The sequence below is a fragment of the Cynocephalus volans genome, chromosome 4 (assembly GCF_027409185.1).
Source record: "Cynocephalus volans isolate mCynVol1 chromosome 4, mCynVol1.pri, whole genome shotgun sequence".
Classification (NCBI taxonomy): Eukaryota; Metazoa; Chordata; class Mammalia; order Dermoptera; family Cynocephalidae; genus Cynocephalus; species Cynocephalus volans.
The window spans coordinates 9,923,560-9,940,854 of NC_084463.1; the positions used below are offsets into that span (position 1 = coordinate 9,923,560).

Here is a 17,295-nt window from a genome sequence, read left to right on the forward strand (position 1 = left end):
GAAAAACTGTAAGCAGAGCAGATTCCCAAGTGCCAGATAAATCTTAAATATATATACATACACACACACACACACACACACACACACATATACATGTGGGTGGAAAGTCCCCCAATGTCCCTGAGTTGGCTCACTCCTTGTGAATACTGTGTTTGATGAAAACGGTACATGCCTGAGCTCGCATGCCATCTGTGCCATGTCTGCCTTGAAAGACTGGAAGTCCTACCACAACCACTCAGCATTTGGTATCCTCAAAGCTTTCCAATCCATAGTCTCAAGGACTTCATACTTCATTCCTGACACACCTCTCTGCTCCTTGCTTTGTTCCCTTTTTAAAAATAAAAATTTAATTTTTAATAGAGTGCATGTGAAGAGCTATAAAATGCATGAGCATAAAATGGCATTAGTATATCGGTGATAAAGTGTCTAATAAAGTCCACAAAAAGAAACCTACTAAGTACATCAAGATATGTGTTTAGAACTGGTAGTGTCACCAAATACTACAAGGACTATTTTAAGATGTTTTGGAGCCGGAGCAATGTAAAGTGTCTGCTGGTATTCATATGTATGTCTACCAAAGATTAGGAAAGCCTTTACCTTTGAATGATACATTTTAATGTGCATAAGGGGGGAGAAAGGCTGAACATAAGCTAAATCCCAAATTAAATTGGGTAATAAACACACCATTGAAAGTGGGCCTTGGAAAAAGTTCTGGATTAAAAAGAAGCTGCATGTGCACGGAACGCAGTTTGATGCAACAATTCTCTAAAGCAACATGTTGTAAAATTTTACTGCTTTCTTGTTGTGTTTTATATCTTGTTCTCTCCAGGCTTCGTGGACTCGACCAGAGAAGCAAGAGGTATAGCCTACCTGACCACTAGCCAGTCTTTAGTTTTGAAAGCATTACAGTTTAACTCACCATTACAATTTAATAACCAGACATGCTAAACTAATTAGTCTTTTAGTTAGATTAAAGAATAGGTCAATAGCGGTAGACGTGACTTAGCAATAGTGTCATTTTAGGATGAGCATGCAAGCTGTGTTGGGAGTGGATGAACAAATTCTTTTTATTTCCTAAAACTCGATCTTATTCTCTTGTTGGTGCTGATCAAAGTCACATCCAGGTAATTAGACTGATAGAGTCAATTGCCCCAATTCCCAGGCCAGGCATTTTGAAATGATGACAATTTTTTTGACTCTTATGGGGTCGATGTGGCTTTGGACCATAATGTCACAGAGTTAGTGATCTAAAAACCCACTCAGCCCTTTCCTTTCCAGCTCAACTCATCTTGTTGCTCACTATTTTATAATGATTGGTCTTGATATAGTATCACATCAGATTTCATCTTAAAAGCAATGCAAATGACATCTCTCATTGGTTTTCCCAAATTGCTAAACATATCTATGTTACTTTGATAGAGCATTAAATTTATGAGATTAGAATGATTTGGTGCAAATGGTTTAATGATTTTTTAAGGTCCATAGCATTCAGCTTTTGAAATTTATCCAACTACTTGCTTCAGTTCGGGTAATGTGGGACTTAGTTTGAAAACTGAAGCTAAATGTTAATCCTTAGATTTTAATTGCTACACCCCAAGACCCTCGTTACAATCCCGCCTATCATTTTCTACCTGATTCATGTGATTAAGTGACACACGGTGAAATAAAAAAAAAGTATACTTCAGATGTGGTGCAAAGATCTAATCTATAAATACTTTTTTAAAAAGTAGCTTTTGTCTCTTCTCTGAATGGAACTTTGATATTGTAGTACTGTAAATGCAGAATATGATGATCCTATAGATTGTATTTTTGGCAAATCTGTCCTCTTAGTCTTTCAGAAATGATAATTATTCAGAACACATAACTCATGTGTTCAGGTTATGGCTATAAATATTTAATGCTGTTCAATATTTCAAAGTTGACTGCCTGTCTCCAGGCACTAATATTAGTTTCTGCATGTGAACACGCTGCCATCATTGAATCTAGTTTATTATAAACTCCCTTCATATCACACCTTCCTCCGTGTTACGGGGACTGTAGTTAAGTGCACATCCTCACTACAGTGCTTCCTCCAGTGGCACTTTCCTGAGTGCTATTATGGGTTGGGTGTAGTATGGCCCAAAAGTCATGGACCCTTTGGGATTGGGGAAGGGAGAAAAGAAGGATTAATTATCATCTGTTCTTAAGCAGCTGCAGATCTCATTCTGCTTGGCCTTGTATATCTTTCCCCAATCATTCTGATTTAGACCTGGTTAGAGGAGGAGCTGATTTATCAGGGAACATTAAGGAGTATTAAGAAAATTATTATTATAAGTGGAAGTAATGGGTTTACTGCCAGGAAAGCAGACACCTCACTCCGTTTTCCAAAAGTGTCCTTATGGTGACTGTCTCCGTTTGGAGATAATTGACTTTCAAGTGAATGCCGCCCCTGGGACTCAGAAGTTCCATTCCTTCCTGTTTGTCTGACTCAGAGGTGAAGACCATAAGTCCAGAAGAGTGCAAAAGAAGGCTTGGGTTGTGGCCAATTTCATTCTATAAGCTCTGAGAAAGGCTTAGCAGTTTTACCTGGAACAAAAATGTTTTGATGAGAAGAATGATTATAATAGCCCTTCATACGTTTTCAGAAAAAAATGTGTTTTCTTGCCCAGAGCTCATCTGCTCCCCCTGCCAGAGCCTGGACGTCATCATAACTTTTGGTCTGGGTGGCTTGTACGTTGCACTCCCTGACTTTATCCTGGTGCCAGAGTAAAGCATTTCAGGGGAGTGAGTCCCATCGCACTAGATTCTATCTGCATGTCTTCAAAGGGATAACTGGGCATCTGGCAAATTATCCCATCCTCAAACCTGTAGTGAGCCACTGCAAAAAAAACCTCTCTAAAGACGGCTACCTACTGGTCTGTTGACATCATTAAATGAGAGAAATTTCCACATAGAAAAATTCTGGAAAAGAGACCAGATAGAAAAAAAAAGAAAGAAAAAAACCATGGCTGTCCAAGCAACCATTTCCTGAGCTTCTCTTCACCATTTTTAGATAATTCTCAGTAAAGACCGTCCATCCCATCCCTGGCTTCGTCGTTGTTAATGTCCTACTCTTGCCTTCATGACTTTCTTTGCCTCTTTTGTTACAATATCTCTTCCTTATGGAAATGTTCTCCACTTCCTGAGGATTATGGTCAGATTTTCACGTCTGTGTGGCAGTCCCAGGACTAGTTCTGGCTGTACCGCAAAGCATCTGTTCAGTCTCTGGTCGTCCTTGCTGAGATGACCATGAAGGCTAAGGGTGGACCCCTCTGCCTTCAGTCCTGCTGTGTTTTGGGAAAGTAGGAGTGACATGCAGATCAGGTCAGCCCTTTAGAGATACCTGCATGGGTGGCTTCATCTGTCGATGCCTCTGGTGTAGACTTTTGGGTGAAGATTTTTGTATGGCCCATGAAAATAGCTCCTGAGATGCATCAGCACAGCTCTGTCAGCCCACAAGAAAGGGAGCCCCAGGATTTAGTGTCTCTAGCAAACCGGATGTCTTGAGGCTCTCTGGTGAAGTGCTCAACACCTGTCTGTTGTCATCTCTCATCAATGTGTGGCATCTCCTGGGATATAGCTTCTCAATCAACCAGCCTCATAGATTTACAGCTCAAATGGTAGCATCAGGGCATTTATCTCAGAGAGGAGTGGCGCTCACAGCAGCAGGCAGTGATGATTTTGCTTGACCCTTCTGCCTCCTTATTAGCAGAATGTTCTACCTTCCTCATATGAAATGTGATGGAGCTTAGATGACTAAAGTGGACTGGATCTGTCAGGGACTTCATGTGACAGCGCTGCTCAGACTTCCCGGACTGGCTGCTGTATGACGTTGCAGTTCTGGGCTATAGGCTTCCAAACCAGCCTATCAAAAGAACCAGAAGCCAAGTGTCCTTTTGTTCTCTAAATACCTAACCCCATGGGCTGGCAGATGCCAGATGCAGAGTACCCTCCTGGCCATCTGTACAGGATATCATGTTCTACAAGGAGCAAGACCCCTTCTTCAGATTACCACCTTTCTTGAGGAGCTTAACTTGGGTCACATGCCCAGACTTTTCCTGAGCCAGCAACCATTTTAGAATGGTTACAACGTCAAGGGAGAAAGCCCCTTGGAAACATTTCATTACCCACTGCTTACAGTTCACATGTGTATTCTCTTTTTGACCAATCATTGCAATTTCAGAGACTCAGGAAGCCAACTGCAATATCAAGGATGAGATAGTGGTGGTGACTGTGGTGTCAAAGATCCCAGTTCTGCCTGGGCTGTCTGTACCACTGTCCCTGGAGAGGGGACCCAGTGACCCTCACTTCCAGCTCAACAGCTCCTGAGCTTTGAGTTGTTTGACTTGTTTTGAATAGAATTATTTTACTTTTAAGCATCCAAAAAGACAGGCATCTGCACAAATATGGGTTTCTTGTATAATTTCTTACATTGGGCACGTGTGAGTTTCCCGTTACGTGTGCTTGCACCATGGAACTGGCAGATGGGCAGACTGGAAGGAAAGGATGAGAGACCAGGTTTTTCAGAATCTCACGCAGCAAGGCCGTTGCTGCAGGAGTATCTGCTGGCCAGGGCTCTTGCTTCTGTTTTAGACATCCCAAAGTCATCTTGGGAGACCCAGCCTTTCCTTGCCCCAAACCAACATTGGAACAGTTCAAGCTGCTTGACATAACCAAGTCCCGTTCTTTGTTTTGGATACACCCAAGTTCCCATGGTGCTCCCCAGAGCCTCCCGCATTAGGTGGTACCTAAAGTAAGATGTAGACATTGGCACAAAGAGGAGACAGGATGTGAGACTGGTCATAGACAAGCGATGGCCTAGTCTCTTAGTCCCTGCCCTACTAGAGCTGCCGTTGCCCTCCACCCTGCCTTGGCCTCTGACACTCTCACCCCCCTCCCGGCAGACTCTGGACGGGCACATGGTGGTGCGCAGCCACGCCCGTGTGTCTTCTCTGACCCTGAAGAGCATCCAGTACACAGACGCCGGAGAGTACATCTGCACCGCCAGCAACACCATCGGCCAGGACTCCCAGTCCATGTACCTTGAAGTGCAATGTGAGGAGTACCGGGGGAAAGGTGGGGGAGGGAGGGGCAGTGCACCATCAGGCTGAGAGAGGAAAACAGCAGCCAGGACCTAAGCTGCACCCTGTGGGCTCTGCTCACAGTCCCTGGGGCAGCTAGCCCTAGGCCATTTCAGAGCTGTGTCCCCAAGCCACCCCGATATACCATCCCCAGGCTTCTTATAGGCCAGCTGGGCCCTTGGTCTTCCCATGCATCACATGTGTGCAGGAATACCAAGACAACCTTGACCTCTACAACACCAGGCACTAGCTCTGCTTTGGGACATATCCTGCCTTCCCTAGTGCCAGGAGACAGGATGTGGGAGGCTCCACAGTAGTGGCAGTCATCCTGATAGTCACTGTCATTCACTGCAGATGCCCCCAAGCTACAGGGCCCTGTGGCTGTGTACACTTGGGAGGGGAACCAGGTGAACATCACCTGTGAGGTATTCGCCTATCCCAGTGCCGTGATTTCATGGTTCCGAGATGGTCAGCTGCTGCCAAGCTCCAACTACAGCAACATCAAGATCTACAACACCCCCTCTGCCAGCTACCTGGAGGTGAGTCAGGGAGGGGCAGGGGCAGGTGGAGAAGGTGCAGTTTGACTAGGGTGGGCTCCTCAATGCAGCTCACGTCTTCTCTCGTTTCCCTGGCACATGCTGAGCAGGGGAGCCACTGGCTGGAGAAGAAACCGAACCTCCTTGCAGCCACCTTTCCCTGCTGCGCCGATCCTCTCCCTGTGCCAGAGCAGGGACTGGAGGTGGAATGTGCCTCCCCCGCAAGCCCCTCTGCTAGTCTCCTCTCTTGTTTAGGGCTGGGCTACAGCTAATGATCCGTGCCTTACTGGTTCTGTTCTTTACTAACTCAACCCAGCAAATGAGGATCTGAGTCTGTGGCCATCCCATGGGACACTTGTAACCCAGGCGCTTCTTCCTTCTAAAGGTGACCCCAGACTCTGAAAATGATTTTGGCAACTACAACTGCACTGCAGTGAACCGCATCGGACAGGAGTCCTTGGAGTTCATCCTTGTCCAAGCAGGTGAGTGCCCCTTAGGTGGCTTCCACGCCACCCTCGGCCTCGCCAGCCCACTTTTTGTACTTCAGTGATGCCAGGAGAGTGGGAAGAAGGGAGGGCCAGGTCAACAAAGCCAGAAGGTCCAGGAGCCCTTAGAGGAATGGGGATCTCAACATGGGGCATGATGAGGGAGAATTATATGATGAGGTGGGCCAGGAGGACAGGATGCGGGTGACAGGATTCCCAAGAGAGAGCAGAAATGAAAGAGGCATGCTTCATGACTGGGAGTTAGGGTCCAGGCCAAATTGGGCTCACGTGGGTCTCTGCATCTGTCCTCCCACAGACACCCCCTCTTCACCATCCATCGACCAGGTGGAGCCGTATTCCAGCACAGCACAGGTGCAGTTTGATGAGCCAGAGGCCACAGGTGGGGTGCCCATCCTCAAGTACAAGGCTGAGTGGAGAGCGATGGGTGAAGAAGTGTGGCATTTCAAGTGGTATGATGCGAAAGAAGGTGAGCCAGGGAGACTTGGCGCTTCCTTTAGGACCATGGGTGCCTCGGTGGGGACATACTCATCCCAGCATTCACCAGATCCTGGCTGCCCACTGGGGTAGGGTGACACACCACTCTCACCTACTGGAGCATGCCAGGTACCACCATGTGCCATCTTGTTTGTGTCCCTCCAGAATTAGAGAATTAGGTCACGGTCATATTTCCAGGTAGAGTTGGTAGCTCTCTGCCGCAGTGCTTTAGAACCTGGCTCTCGCGACCCAGCCAGGATGGATAAGACCATCTCAACCATGTTGCAGGCAGAAGTCCTGCTTAGGTGCTGAACACAGCCAATGAGTACTGTACCACCCCCGTCCTCTCTGCATATTTGGGTTCCCTGCACTGTGGACTCTCTGCCCACACCCAGCCAGTCCTGCATGGGTATCTATACTCAGGGACTGTCATGTGGTTGTGATAGTAACCAAATAAGCAGAGCTAGCAGGACAAACCTGCTCTTAAATCAATCGCATGATATCTTTCCAAGCTAAAGGTTTTAGAAATGACTCTGGGATTACTGCAGTTTGAAGATTCTGAGGCCAAACCATCTGAGGATGGAGTATATTTATGTCTAACTCTCCCTACTGGGTTTACATGGAGTAACTAAGTGATGTATGTCTTGTATCGGTAGAAATTATTAATCCTGGTCTGGTATGTGGTAACTAAGGTAGAATTGGGGGTGGGCTGGGATGTCAGTATCACAGCCATTTAGAGACATCGTCTAATCCAATTTTACTGAGAGTCAGTTCCACCAGAAACTCCTTCAGATCAAGGAGGGGTTGCTGTGTTGTCAGGGTTGCAGCTAGAGGGAAGCAGTCCCTCTACCTTCCTGACTTCTTCTGAAATCTCATACCAACTTTGCAGCAGGTTGATCCCATGTTACAATCTGTCCACCAGGCTTTTTTCTTTTCTCTTTTATTTTTAAAGCCAATTCTAGTTATTTTTATTATAAAATATACATACTATAGATTTTACATCTAACCATTCATAAGTGTACACCTCAGTGACATTAAGTCACACCCAGCACCACTATTCGTCTCCAGAACTTTTTTATCATGCAAACTAAAACTGTTTTCCTATTAAATAATAAATTCCTTTTCCCACCCCCCAGAAGGACCTGGTAACCACCATTCCACTTTCTGTCTTTGTGTAGTTTGCTACTCTAGGTACCTCATATACGTGGGATCATACAGTATTTCTCTTTTTATGATTGGCTTATTTCACTTAGCATAATGTCCTCAAGGTTCATCCCGGTCGTATTGTGTCAGAATTTCCTTCCTTTCTAAGGCTGGGTATATTCCGTTGTATGTATATACCACGTCTCATTTACACAGTCACCTGCCAGTGGTCATTTGGGTTTGCTTCACCTTTTGGCTATTGTGAATGCTGCCACTATCAACATGAGTATCTAGGTATCTATTTGAGTCCCTTATCTCGGTTCTTTCGTGTATGTGCCCAGAAGTGGTACTGCTGGATCAAATGAGAATCCCATGTTTAGTTTTTTGAGGATCCATCATACCATTTTCCAGAGCGGCTGCACCGTTTTACAATAGCCCCTTAACTCTTCTGTGGTCCTCCCCCTGTTCTCACCACAGCCAGCATGGAGGGCATTGTCACCATCGTGGGCCTGAAGCCTGAGACGACGTATGCAGTGCGTCTGGCCGCCCTCAACGGCAAGGGGCTGGGTGAGATCAGCGCGGCCTCCGAGTTCAAGACACAGCCAGTCCGTAAGTACAGTCAGCAGCCCTGCCTCTTCCTCACACCCACCTCTTCTCCTTGGGGACAGCAGGGCACCCCGCGCTGGCCCACGTCTTGTTCAGACGACAGCTTTTGTCTTTCAGATCTCTCTGCTCGGGGTGGCCCCCCTCCTACTGTCTGGCTCTCGGTGGTGGCTTCCACACAGTCCCTTCATCCTCTCTTTCTCAAAGGGGTTGGGGAGACATCCTAGTGGCAGGCCCAGCTTGTTAGAATAATAGCCAGCAAAGGAAAACCAGCGGCACATTGTCAGCAGGAGTAGGGAGAAAACCAGCAGCTGCTGTGGAGGGATTTGAGAGATTTGCTTTTTGAGTCTGGCCACAGAGGCCCTAAGTGCCCTGTGACTTGGAGGAAGAGGGCCAAGGCGACAACGTTCACATAATTCATTGCAGAGGTGTGGGGTCACAGGGAAGCAGAGACTGCTCTAGGACATGGGGGCAGAAGGACACCCAGCAGTACAGAAGGGGAAGGATGCCGCAGCTCTGCCTTTTCTGCTCCTCTCCCCTCCCACCCCAGGAGCATTTATCAGGGTCTCCCTCCCGCACGGCTCCCATCAGAGAATTGCTTCTCCCTGATGCCATTCAAGGCTGCGTCTGTTTTCCTCCTCCATTCCCTCCCTCCTTCACTACACCTGCCCTGTCTGCCCTCCCTTCCTGCAAGCAGCCAGGCTTTGGGTGAGCGCTGCACGAAGCATCCTTCTGCACACCACAGCTGCTGCCCTGGGAGGCTCCTGAGTCCACCCAGCGGAAAAAGATGCTGTAGAACTAGACCCCTGAGGGTCACAGAGTCCCCCCCAGATTTAAAATGCTTATGAGAGAATCCTTTGCTGCCTTCCCTTCACAGCCAGGAGCCTTCAAAGGGACCCCCTCACCTCCTCCCAGATGTAGAAAAGGTGTCTCATCTCACTCTACAGGAATTGCTTCTTTCTGGATTTGAAGTAATTTGATAATTTGAGTTTCCAACTCCATGCACTCTGCGGATTCTATTCATTTCTTTTACATCTTATTTTTTTTCTTGGGTCTGTCTCTTGTCTTTTCTTTTCGTCTGTGTTCCATCCATGGGAAATGCAGATAGCCCTCCTCCACGTAAGTGCCTCTTCATACCTCATTACCTGTTTCCATAGCATTAACATCTGCTAGTCCTAGTTCTTAATTTAGTTCTGGTCCCTTTTTTGTCCCCTAGAGGCTGAAGTAGATGATACTGTCTGGGCCCTAACCACACTGACCTTATAGTCTAGTTATGCTCTTGTTAACGTCTGTAGGTTACTCCAGGAGGCTAACACTCTTACTGTTTTAGAGCATGCAACTTCTGTGTTTTTTGAAATCATGTTTATTTATTAATCTTTGTGTGTGATGATTACCCTGTGGCAAAGATGATGTTTGCTGAACCAAGCATGGTGGAAGTCTGCAGGTGGTCCCTGAATGACACGCTATAGCACTGCCTCACCTTTAGCCAGGGTGCCAGAAAAGTGAGCCCAGCCTCACCAGGCCACTGCTCAAAACCCTTTCAAGGGAAAAGAACCTGAAAGGATGTTCACATTTGCTTTTAGGGGACAAAAGGATTGACCTCAATTGCTTTCTTGCTTTTCTGTCTATCAGGTTGGTAGCTGGTGGAGAACAGGAGGACTGGTTGAGGAGGCCTCTGCAGCAGCTGCATTTATAAAGATATGACTTGAACTTGGATTCCAAGTCATGCACATGTCCTGAGGGCAGCTGTTGGGGTGTTAAATCCTGAGTTCTGGTCAGCTCTGTTCTTTAACGCTAGGCTACTTGCAATGTGCATTTTTGCGTTTGGAAAAGACTGACCAGCTAACTTAACCATGCTGCCGAGCATATAGTGGGGAGATTTCCCCATGGGAAGGACATCCTAATTGTGTAAGCTGTAAAGAGAGGACACAGGGAACAAGAGTAACAGAGCTGGCCTGCTGCTACAGGGAGCAGAACTGTAGTCTGACCCCCTTGTCCTGCATTGACACCTCCAAGCCTCACTTTCATGGAGGCCTGGCTCTTCCTTCCTAGGCTGAGCTCAGAAAATAGTGGATGGAAGTGTTACCCAGACAGACTCAGAAGAAAAGGTATTCAAGAAGCTGCACGTTCATTTCATAAAAACTCCTAGCTCCTCAAAGGCACTCAGGGAAGCTTATCTTTTAAAATTTATTCAGAAATATTGCAGCAACAGCAAAAACCAAGTAGCTAAATGTAGGCATTCTGAGATTTTTGAGCAAGCGCTAAATCCACTATCTCAGCAGAGTTGGTGTCTGAATGAAGCAGCTCTGGAAGGTGTCAGAGTGGGGCATGGAGTTGTCAGGTGGTACTGACAGCTGTCTGCTCTGGGCTGGCAGCTGTGCCCTAAGTGAGTTCGGAAGGAGCAGCTCTGAGCATGAGAGAACCTTCCTTCTGGATCCTTCCACCAATCGTTCGTTGGTCCTTCAACTGAGTCTTCAGGTTGCCTCTCCTCTGGATTAGATCAATAAATGAGTGCTGCCTTAGTTTCATTAAAGAGAGGAAGGCTGGGATGAGGCATCCTTCTGAGCTTCTGACTGGAGCTTGAGTACTACATCAGAGTTACTGGGTTTTGGACTTCAAAAACCACAGTGGTTTTCATGCATTGCAAGCTCAGCCCTTGTAAAGGTGAGTTTTTTGGTTTTTGGTTTTCTTGGTTTTTTTTTATATATAGCAGAGGCTGTGTTTTTAAAGTCAGTGTTAAAAATTAAATTTTTAATTTAAAACAAAAAGACCTCTAGACCTTATTATTTATTGTCTGGTAATACGAAAATAGGTAAATAACCAAGACCCCAAGAAGCACTTAGGAAAATGTTGGGTTCTCCTCTTCATTCCAAGCAGCTCATGAATGATACAACAGTAGGCATTGCTAGTGGCACAAAAAGTCTGTTTTTGTCAATCACATGATAAAGCTATGATTTAGAGAATTAAAAAGCAAACTTCTTTTAGATAAGTAAAACCGTGGCATAGTCTTAGAGTGAAGTGTGCCTTTTTCAAGAAATTTAGCAGGATGTAGTTGTGGACATATGGGAACATATAAAAAGTTCATGGAAGGATTTGTATTAACCTAATTCAATTTTTCCATGAACTTTTTGAAGTACCCTTGTGTGCTCTCACTAAAAATACCTTATTATGGTCTTTGCACCATCATAGCCTTGCCAGAGTTGTTGAAGTGTGGGTCTAACCAAAGGGCTATCCTGCTGCCCCTAGAACCATCCTGAAAAGGGGTACTGTTGGGAGGGTGATGGTAGTTAGCATTTACCACTGCTGTGACAAAACCCACTTTTCGCTACTAGGAAGTGAGAGCAAGTCTTAGGAAAGACCTTCTCTGAGTTCTCACTCCCCTTCCTTGGAACACACAAAGGTTGTCTGAATTTAAGAGAAGCAGCTGTCAGTTTAGCTGTTTGCTTGCGCTGGACCCAAGAATCAATGGCAGTGGCTTCTGACCCTGGCTTATCTCGCCCGCTAAACATGCACCCTTGTCCTGTAATACCATTGGGGTTCATATGTACGGCCTGATCCCATGGCATTGAAATTGGGCTCTGGGGGCACCCTCAGCCCCAAGGAAGAGGAGGCACAGGCCAGCAGGGGCTGTCATACTGGACAGAGAGGCGTTGCCGCCGGACCCCTGGATTGTGAGACGTTAGGTGAGGCCAGGACATTTGGCATTAACTCATCACTTGAAGTTTGTTGAGATGTCTCAGTAATGGGGTTGCTTTCTTGGTTCCTAAATAGACTTCTCCACATTCAGGGGCATGAATGTATCAAAGCAGAGATGAGCAGGTAAAACTAGCAAAAACCATGTACACCTAAGGGACTCCCGCTTACGTGCTGCTGGATTAGAAAGCATGGCTTTCCTGTTTGGAGGTGCCTTTGTGTGCATGAAGTTCATAAATGCACATGAAGGTAATGGGGAAGCTGTGACTCTCAACTAACCAATAAAACTCTTCCCTGGGGAAATGTTCCTGTTTCATGTATTTTTAAGCCAGGCATCTGTGTGCCATCGAGACACTTAGGTGGAAAGCTCACAACCTCTGCCTTGGGAGGGGCTGCTTTCCTGCCAGAACTGCTTACGATTTATTGTGAATCTTTTCCTCCATGACTGAGCTCCACACCTGTAGAATTTCATCACCTGAGTGTTACCTCTTAATCAGCTTCTGTACCATGAAGCGAAATAGACGATTTCTTTCAGAGTGTAGAGATTAGGCATAAGTCTCTACTTCTTAAAAGAGGCATCTTGAGATTTTTGTTTTACATGTTGTCCCCTGGATGGCACTTCGCAAGTGTAAGTTAAAATGTTGTAATATATGTGGTTAAAGCACATAAAATCCCAATCCTTTGCCAGAATAGTATGGATAATTATTCAAAAAGCTCAAGCCAGAAAATTAAAAGAGGGAGAGAAGGAAAAAGGCACTTTCATCTGAATTACCCAGACCATCCAATCATGAAGAGTTAGTAGCCTGTCTTTTTCTGATTCCAGTGACGTCATACTCTCATGGTTTAATGAGATACCCTTGTCTGGAAGGTAAAGGAGGACCAAACCATGAGTATGAAGGCAGTCTTGGAGACATGTTGATGTTTTTTCCAAATTTTCATCTAGCTCTCAAAGGGCACTTTGTTTCGTGATTGTTGATGGGACAACTTCTGAATATTTGCCAGTGAAAAACTAAAGATCCATTCAGTGCCCCACTGTCTCAGATGCACAATTTCTAACCATCCTCCATGCAGAAAATTGGTTAGCGTTGCTTGTTTAGCCCCATTGTTTTCAACATTTCCTTTCTCTGGGGGAGCAAGAATAACACTGGACATTATTTGCATCGCTATTCTATAGCAGCATCTAGATAATCACATCTCTAGGGGTTTTTTTTGGAAGGCAGCGATGATCATATGACAATCATGAACTTGACCCAGTAGCAAACATCAAGCAGGATGTCCATTTCCATTTAATTGGGATGTTGAAATTATAGAGAGTGAGGACTATAAGTTTTGCTATAAATATGTGCCATATATGTAAACATATGCCTGTATATTAACACATATGTAGATAGGTAACATGAAAAGCAAACTATTTTTCTCCTTTACTTGTTCACCTTAAGCTGAGGTCCAGGTTCCCTTTCCTCCTGGACCTCTGATCCTGTGGAGACAGCTGGTCCTGCTGAACTGGCTGTTTGTTTTCAGTCAGGGTTTAAGGCCTCTGCAGCTGTTCCTGGCCCAATCCCTTACCTGAACCACAGAGTTTGGCAGGTGCACAGCTCACGGTTTGAAGTTGGAGCCCTGCTCTCTGCTGGCCACCTGTTCCATGCATGGTGTTTTCTTCCCCTGCTCTAACTTGCTTCAGCTCCTCATACTGACACCCCAGGGCTGTCACCTTTATTTTCCCATTCAGTATCTTTGTGCTGAAATGAGCTTTTTCCTTTCTTTTTTTCACCTTCGTTTTTCTTTCTTCAGTGGCTCCTGCTAGCTCTTCTACCCCTGTTCCATTGTCTCCACCAGATAGTGAGTATCATTTTCTTCATCCACCTCTCTGCAGGTTTCTTTCCCCCAGCCACGATTCGGTCTGCCTAATGTTATCTCCTTCACCAGGTGATAATTCAACTCTGTCGGCAGAAAGCAGCGTCAGATTTTAGAGAAGCAAATGAGAAGAGAAATAGGCATAGGGCTTCTGAGATCCATGGGAGGCAGCCTCCACCAAAGGGGAGGCAAGTGGAAAGCATTGCTCTGGATAGAAAACCCTGCAGACAGGCCCCCTGAGGCTGCCGCAGCCGGCCCTGTCCTCAGGACCCTGGATGGGCTGTGCCAAAGCTAGTATTTGCAGAAGCCAAAGGAATTCACCAAGAAAAATATCAGCTCTGCAGGGTCATGAAATATGTTTTCGGGTAGTGTGTTTAATTGGCACAGTTGGATTCAGACATTCAAATTAGACAGTGAGGCCTATAACTTTTGCTTTCTCCATAAATGCATACATTTCTCGTAAATATTTGTGGGAAAATAAACAGTGTCTGCTGGCAGATGTGCCTGGCAGCAGGTGCTTAGGCAAATTGCTTAACCCTTCAAAGTGAGCCTCACTTGTCTCCTCTCTAAGATGGCGTGCATAGTCACCCTCCACCCACACCCCTACAGAAAACAAACGTTACCATGTTGGTTGAGCTCCACTTGCCCACCCTGGATCAGTACCACTGAGCCAACAGTAATGTCGACTGTCAGTCTCAGGCTTTGTCATCCTGGCTGGGCCTGGCTCATTTCCAACCCTTCTTCATTTTGCCGCCCTGTCCTTTTGTTCCCTTGAATCCTCGGGAGTAGAGGGTGCTGCAGGCCTGCCATGATTTGGAGTTTTGAGCCTAGCTTTCTAGGAGGTAGCAGCAACATGAGGCAGCAGGAGCTTAGTAAGGCACAGGATGTAATGCCAACATGCACTCAGAGCAGTAGGCAGGGTGGCACTGCCTGGTTGGCTCCATTCTTCTTGTGTCAGAAGCCCTTGCAATTTGGGCCCAGCCCCAGGAGGTGACTCAAGCCACAAGCTCAAAAGTCTCTTGCTGTCATCTGTTTGACTCAGAAATATGCCCACCAACCCATGTGGTGCGTTTTCAGGCAGTGCATGTAGCAGAAGGGGTTCAGGCTTTGGAACCAGACAGACTTGGGTTCAAACCCCAGCTTTACTACTTCTGCCACTCCGTAACCTCGGATGACTCACTCAGCCTCGGCACATCTCAGATATCTCATCTCTAAAATGAAGGATAGATTCCAGTGACCTCATTGGTGTTTGTGAAAATTAGGGATTAAATGTGAAAAACACAGACACAATGCCCAGCATGTAACAGCTGGAATTAATGAGCATTATGTTATTTCTCACTGTGTGAGAGTCATTTGTCGGCAAAATCTCTGATGATCTCTTTAAAATTTTATATTAATATTGATAAATAAGGAAAGAAAGGAGTGAGGGAATGTCTCCTTCACCATCTCTGTCTTTTCTTTATAATAAAGCCTGTATATAATATACACATACACATAAGGATGATTCAAAAAGTTTGTGGAAAAATAGAATTGAAAGATAATACAAATCTTTCCATGAATTTTTTGAAGTACTCTCATATATAAATACATATATATCTCTGAATTGAATTTATCTCCATTCTCTCCTTCACCTTTCTGTGCCCTTTCTGTCCTTCATGTTTCCATAGCAACCTGGCCTCTTCCTGCCCTTACAAGCACAGAACCAGCTAGTGAGTACAGAGCTGAGCCACTCTCGGCCAGACCTCTGATTGCTGCTTGCTTTACAGCCGACTTCTGGTTACGGCACTGCCTGTCATTTTCCCTTTATTCAAAGCAACAGTTGTGAATGCATGAAGGCTCCTAGCCTGGTGTGATTTCTTAAGCATGCTGTCTGCTTGGCCAAGAGAGCAAAGCAAGCATCACCAAAGAATTGGGGTGATGATTTGAAGAACACTCTGTGCGTGAGGAAGCGTTTTCAAATTGACTCTTCAGTTAAAAATAGAAAAGGATCAGGGAAATGTTGAGGAGACAAAAGAACAGCATCTCCTTTCCAGCTTTTGCTGTCCCTTTCTCTGAAATACACATGCACACATGCATGCACACACATGCACACACTCATGCACATACATACACATGCACATTCACACATGGATGCTAACAAAGAAGATTGAGAACCAGGGAAGGAGAAAACGCTGCTTGAGGAGAAGTAGAGGATGATGCAGAGAAGGAAGGAGTCCCTGCTTCCTGTAGTGTGCCCTCCTTTGTCTCGCCGTACACTGAGCACCTATGGGAAGGAGAGCCCTCCTTCCTTCTGTCTGCTTTCAGGCTTTCACCTCAGTGCTGGAAAAATGGTGGGATGAAGAAGCCCAACCTAGGCTCTCTCTGGGTTGAGAGTCCAGATAAAGTGCTGAAATTCATCTCTTGACAATAGAGTGAAGGGCCAGACTGTATCCTCTTTTTCCATTATGGAAAACATTACACTGAATCACCACTGTAACGTGCTCCAAGCTGGTTTTTATAACACTCTAATGAAGTAAGATGTGTGTTGAGGATTTAAATTCCCTGACAAGTCTACAAGAGTATGTGTGCATTTTTATAGTGTTCAGGCACTAAAGCTGTGTGGGAGGTTTAGATTTTGTTCTATTTCTGGGTACACAGAAAAAACAGCCTGCATCCCATTGAGCTGTAGTCAGAGCAAGAAGGCAGAAAGCAGGTGTGCTCCTGCCCAAGGCTTCAGATACATAACTGAACAGAGAAGCAAAGAGTTTCCTGATTCTGCATGTTGCATGAGACGGTTCTTTTTCCTACTGCAGAACACAGCTAAGGGTCTGCTTTCTTGGTGTTCCGTGTGTGTGCTGCGGTGAATTTTAATTCCTGATGCTTTTGAGGTTTCATTTTGTCAGCAGAGCAGAGCGGATGACAATGAGCTGTGCTCGCATGGGTTTAATTCCAATGATGGGTTTTTCTTGCATTTGGAGAAGGAATGCGGCTAACAGTGCCCCTTCTTCTAGGAGTGTTGATCCTGTTTTTCCGGCTGGTGCAGTACAGTAGGAGAAAGCTACATAATACATTTGCATAACTGTGTTGTATTTAAGGTGACTTACTGTGGGTTGGTCTTCTCTGTTAGTGAAACATAGCCTTGCTTCCAGATGTTTCCTGGAGAAGGAATTAGGTGTTTCTGCCCTGATATGTCTTGAATTTTTAAACATTAGACATTTCTGCCCACAGATAAAATGCTTAGTTGTGGCATACAAAGGGAAGCCAGTTTGAGTCTTTTTTGTTTTGAACCACTTGACTACTAACCCAAATTGTAGGTCCCAGAGGATACAGAGATAAGTAAAGACAGTCACAATTGGACAACAGCCTGCATTTAGCATCAACATATTCCTTACCAGTAAGACAAAATGT

The 17,295-nt window shown here is 45.5% G+C and overlaps 1 protein-coding gene across 5 annotated transcripts in view; it reads left to right on the plus strand.

The window, feature by feature from the left end:
- Positions 1-17,295, plus strand: part of NCAM1 (neural cell adhesion molecule 1) — a 302,455-nt gene that overhangs the window by 256,617 nt on the left and 28,543 nt on the right. For 2 of the 5 annotated variants that reach the window (XM_063092592.1, XM_063092594.1), the window contains exons 9-16: positions 4,923-5,073; positions 5,454-5,638; positions 6,021-6,117; positions 6,437-6,607; positions 8,236-8,367; positions 9,466-9,480; positions 13,846-13,893; positions 15,576-15,617. In XM_063092592.1, the coding sequence (XP_062948662.1) occupies positions 4,923-5,073; positions 5,454-5,638; positions 6,021-6,117; positions 6,437-6,607; positions 8,236-8,367; positions 9,466-9,480; positions 13,846-13,893; positions 15,576-15,617 (841 nt within the window). Of the gene's footprint in view, positions 1-829; positions 860-4,922; positions 5,074-5,453; positions 5,639-6,020; positions 6,118-6,436; positions 6,608-8,235; positions 8,368-9,465; positions 9,481-13,845; positions 13,894-15,575; positions 15,618-17,295 lie in introns of all 5 variants that reach the window. The other 3 variants (XM_063092593.1, XM_063092595.1, XM_063092591.1) reach the window with 2 other exon arrangements.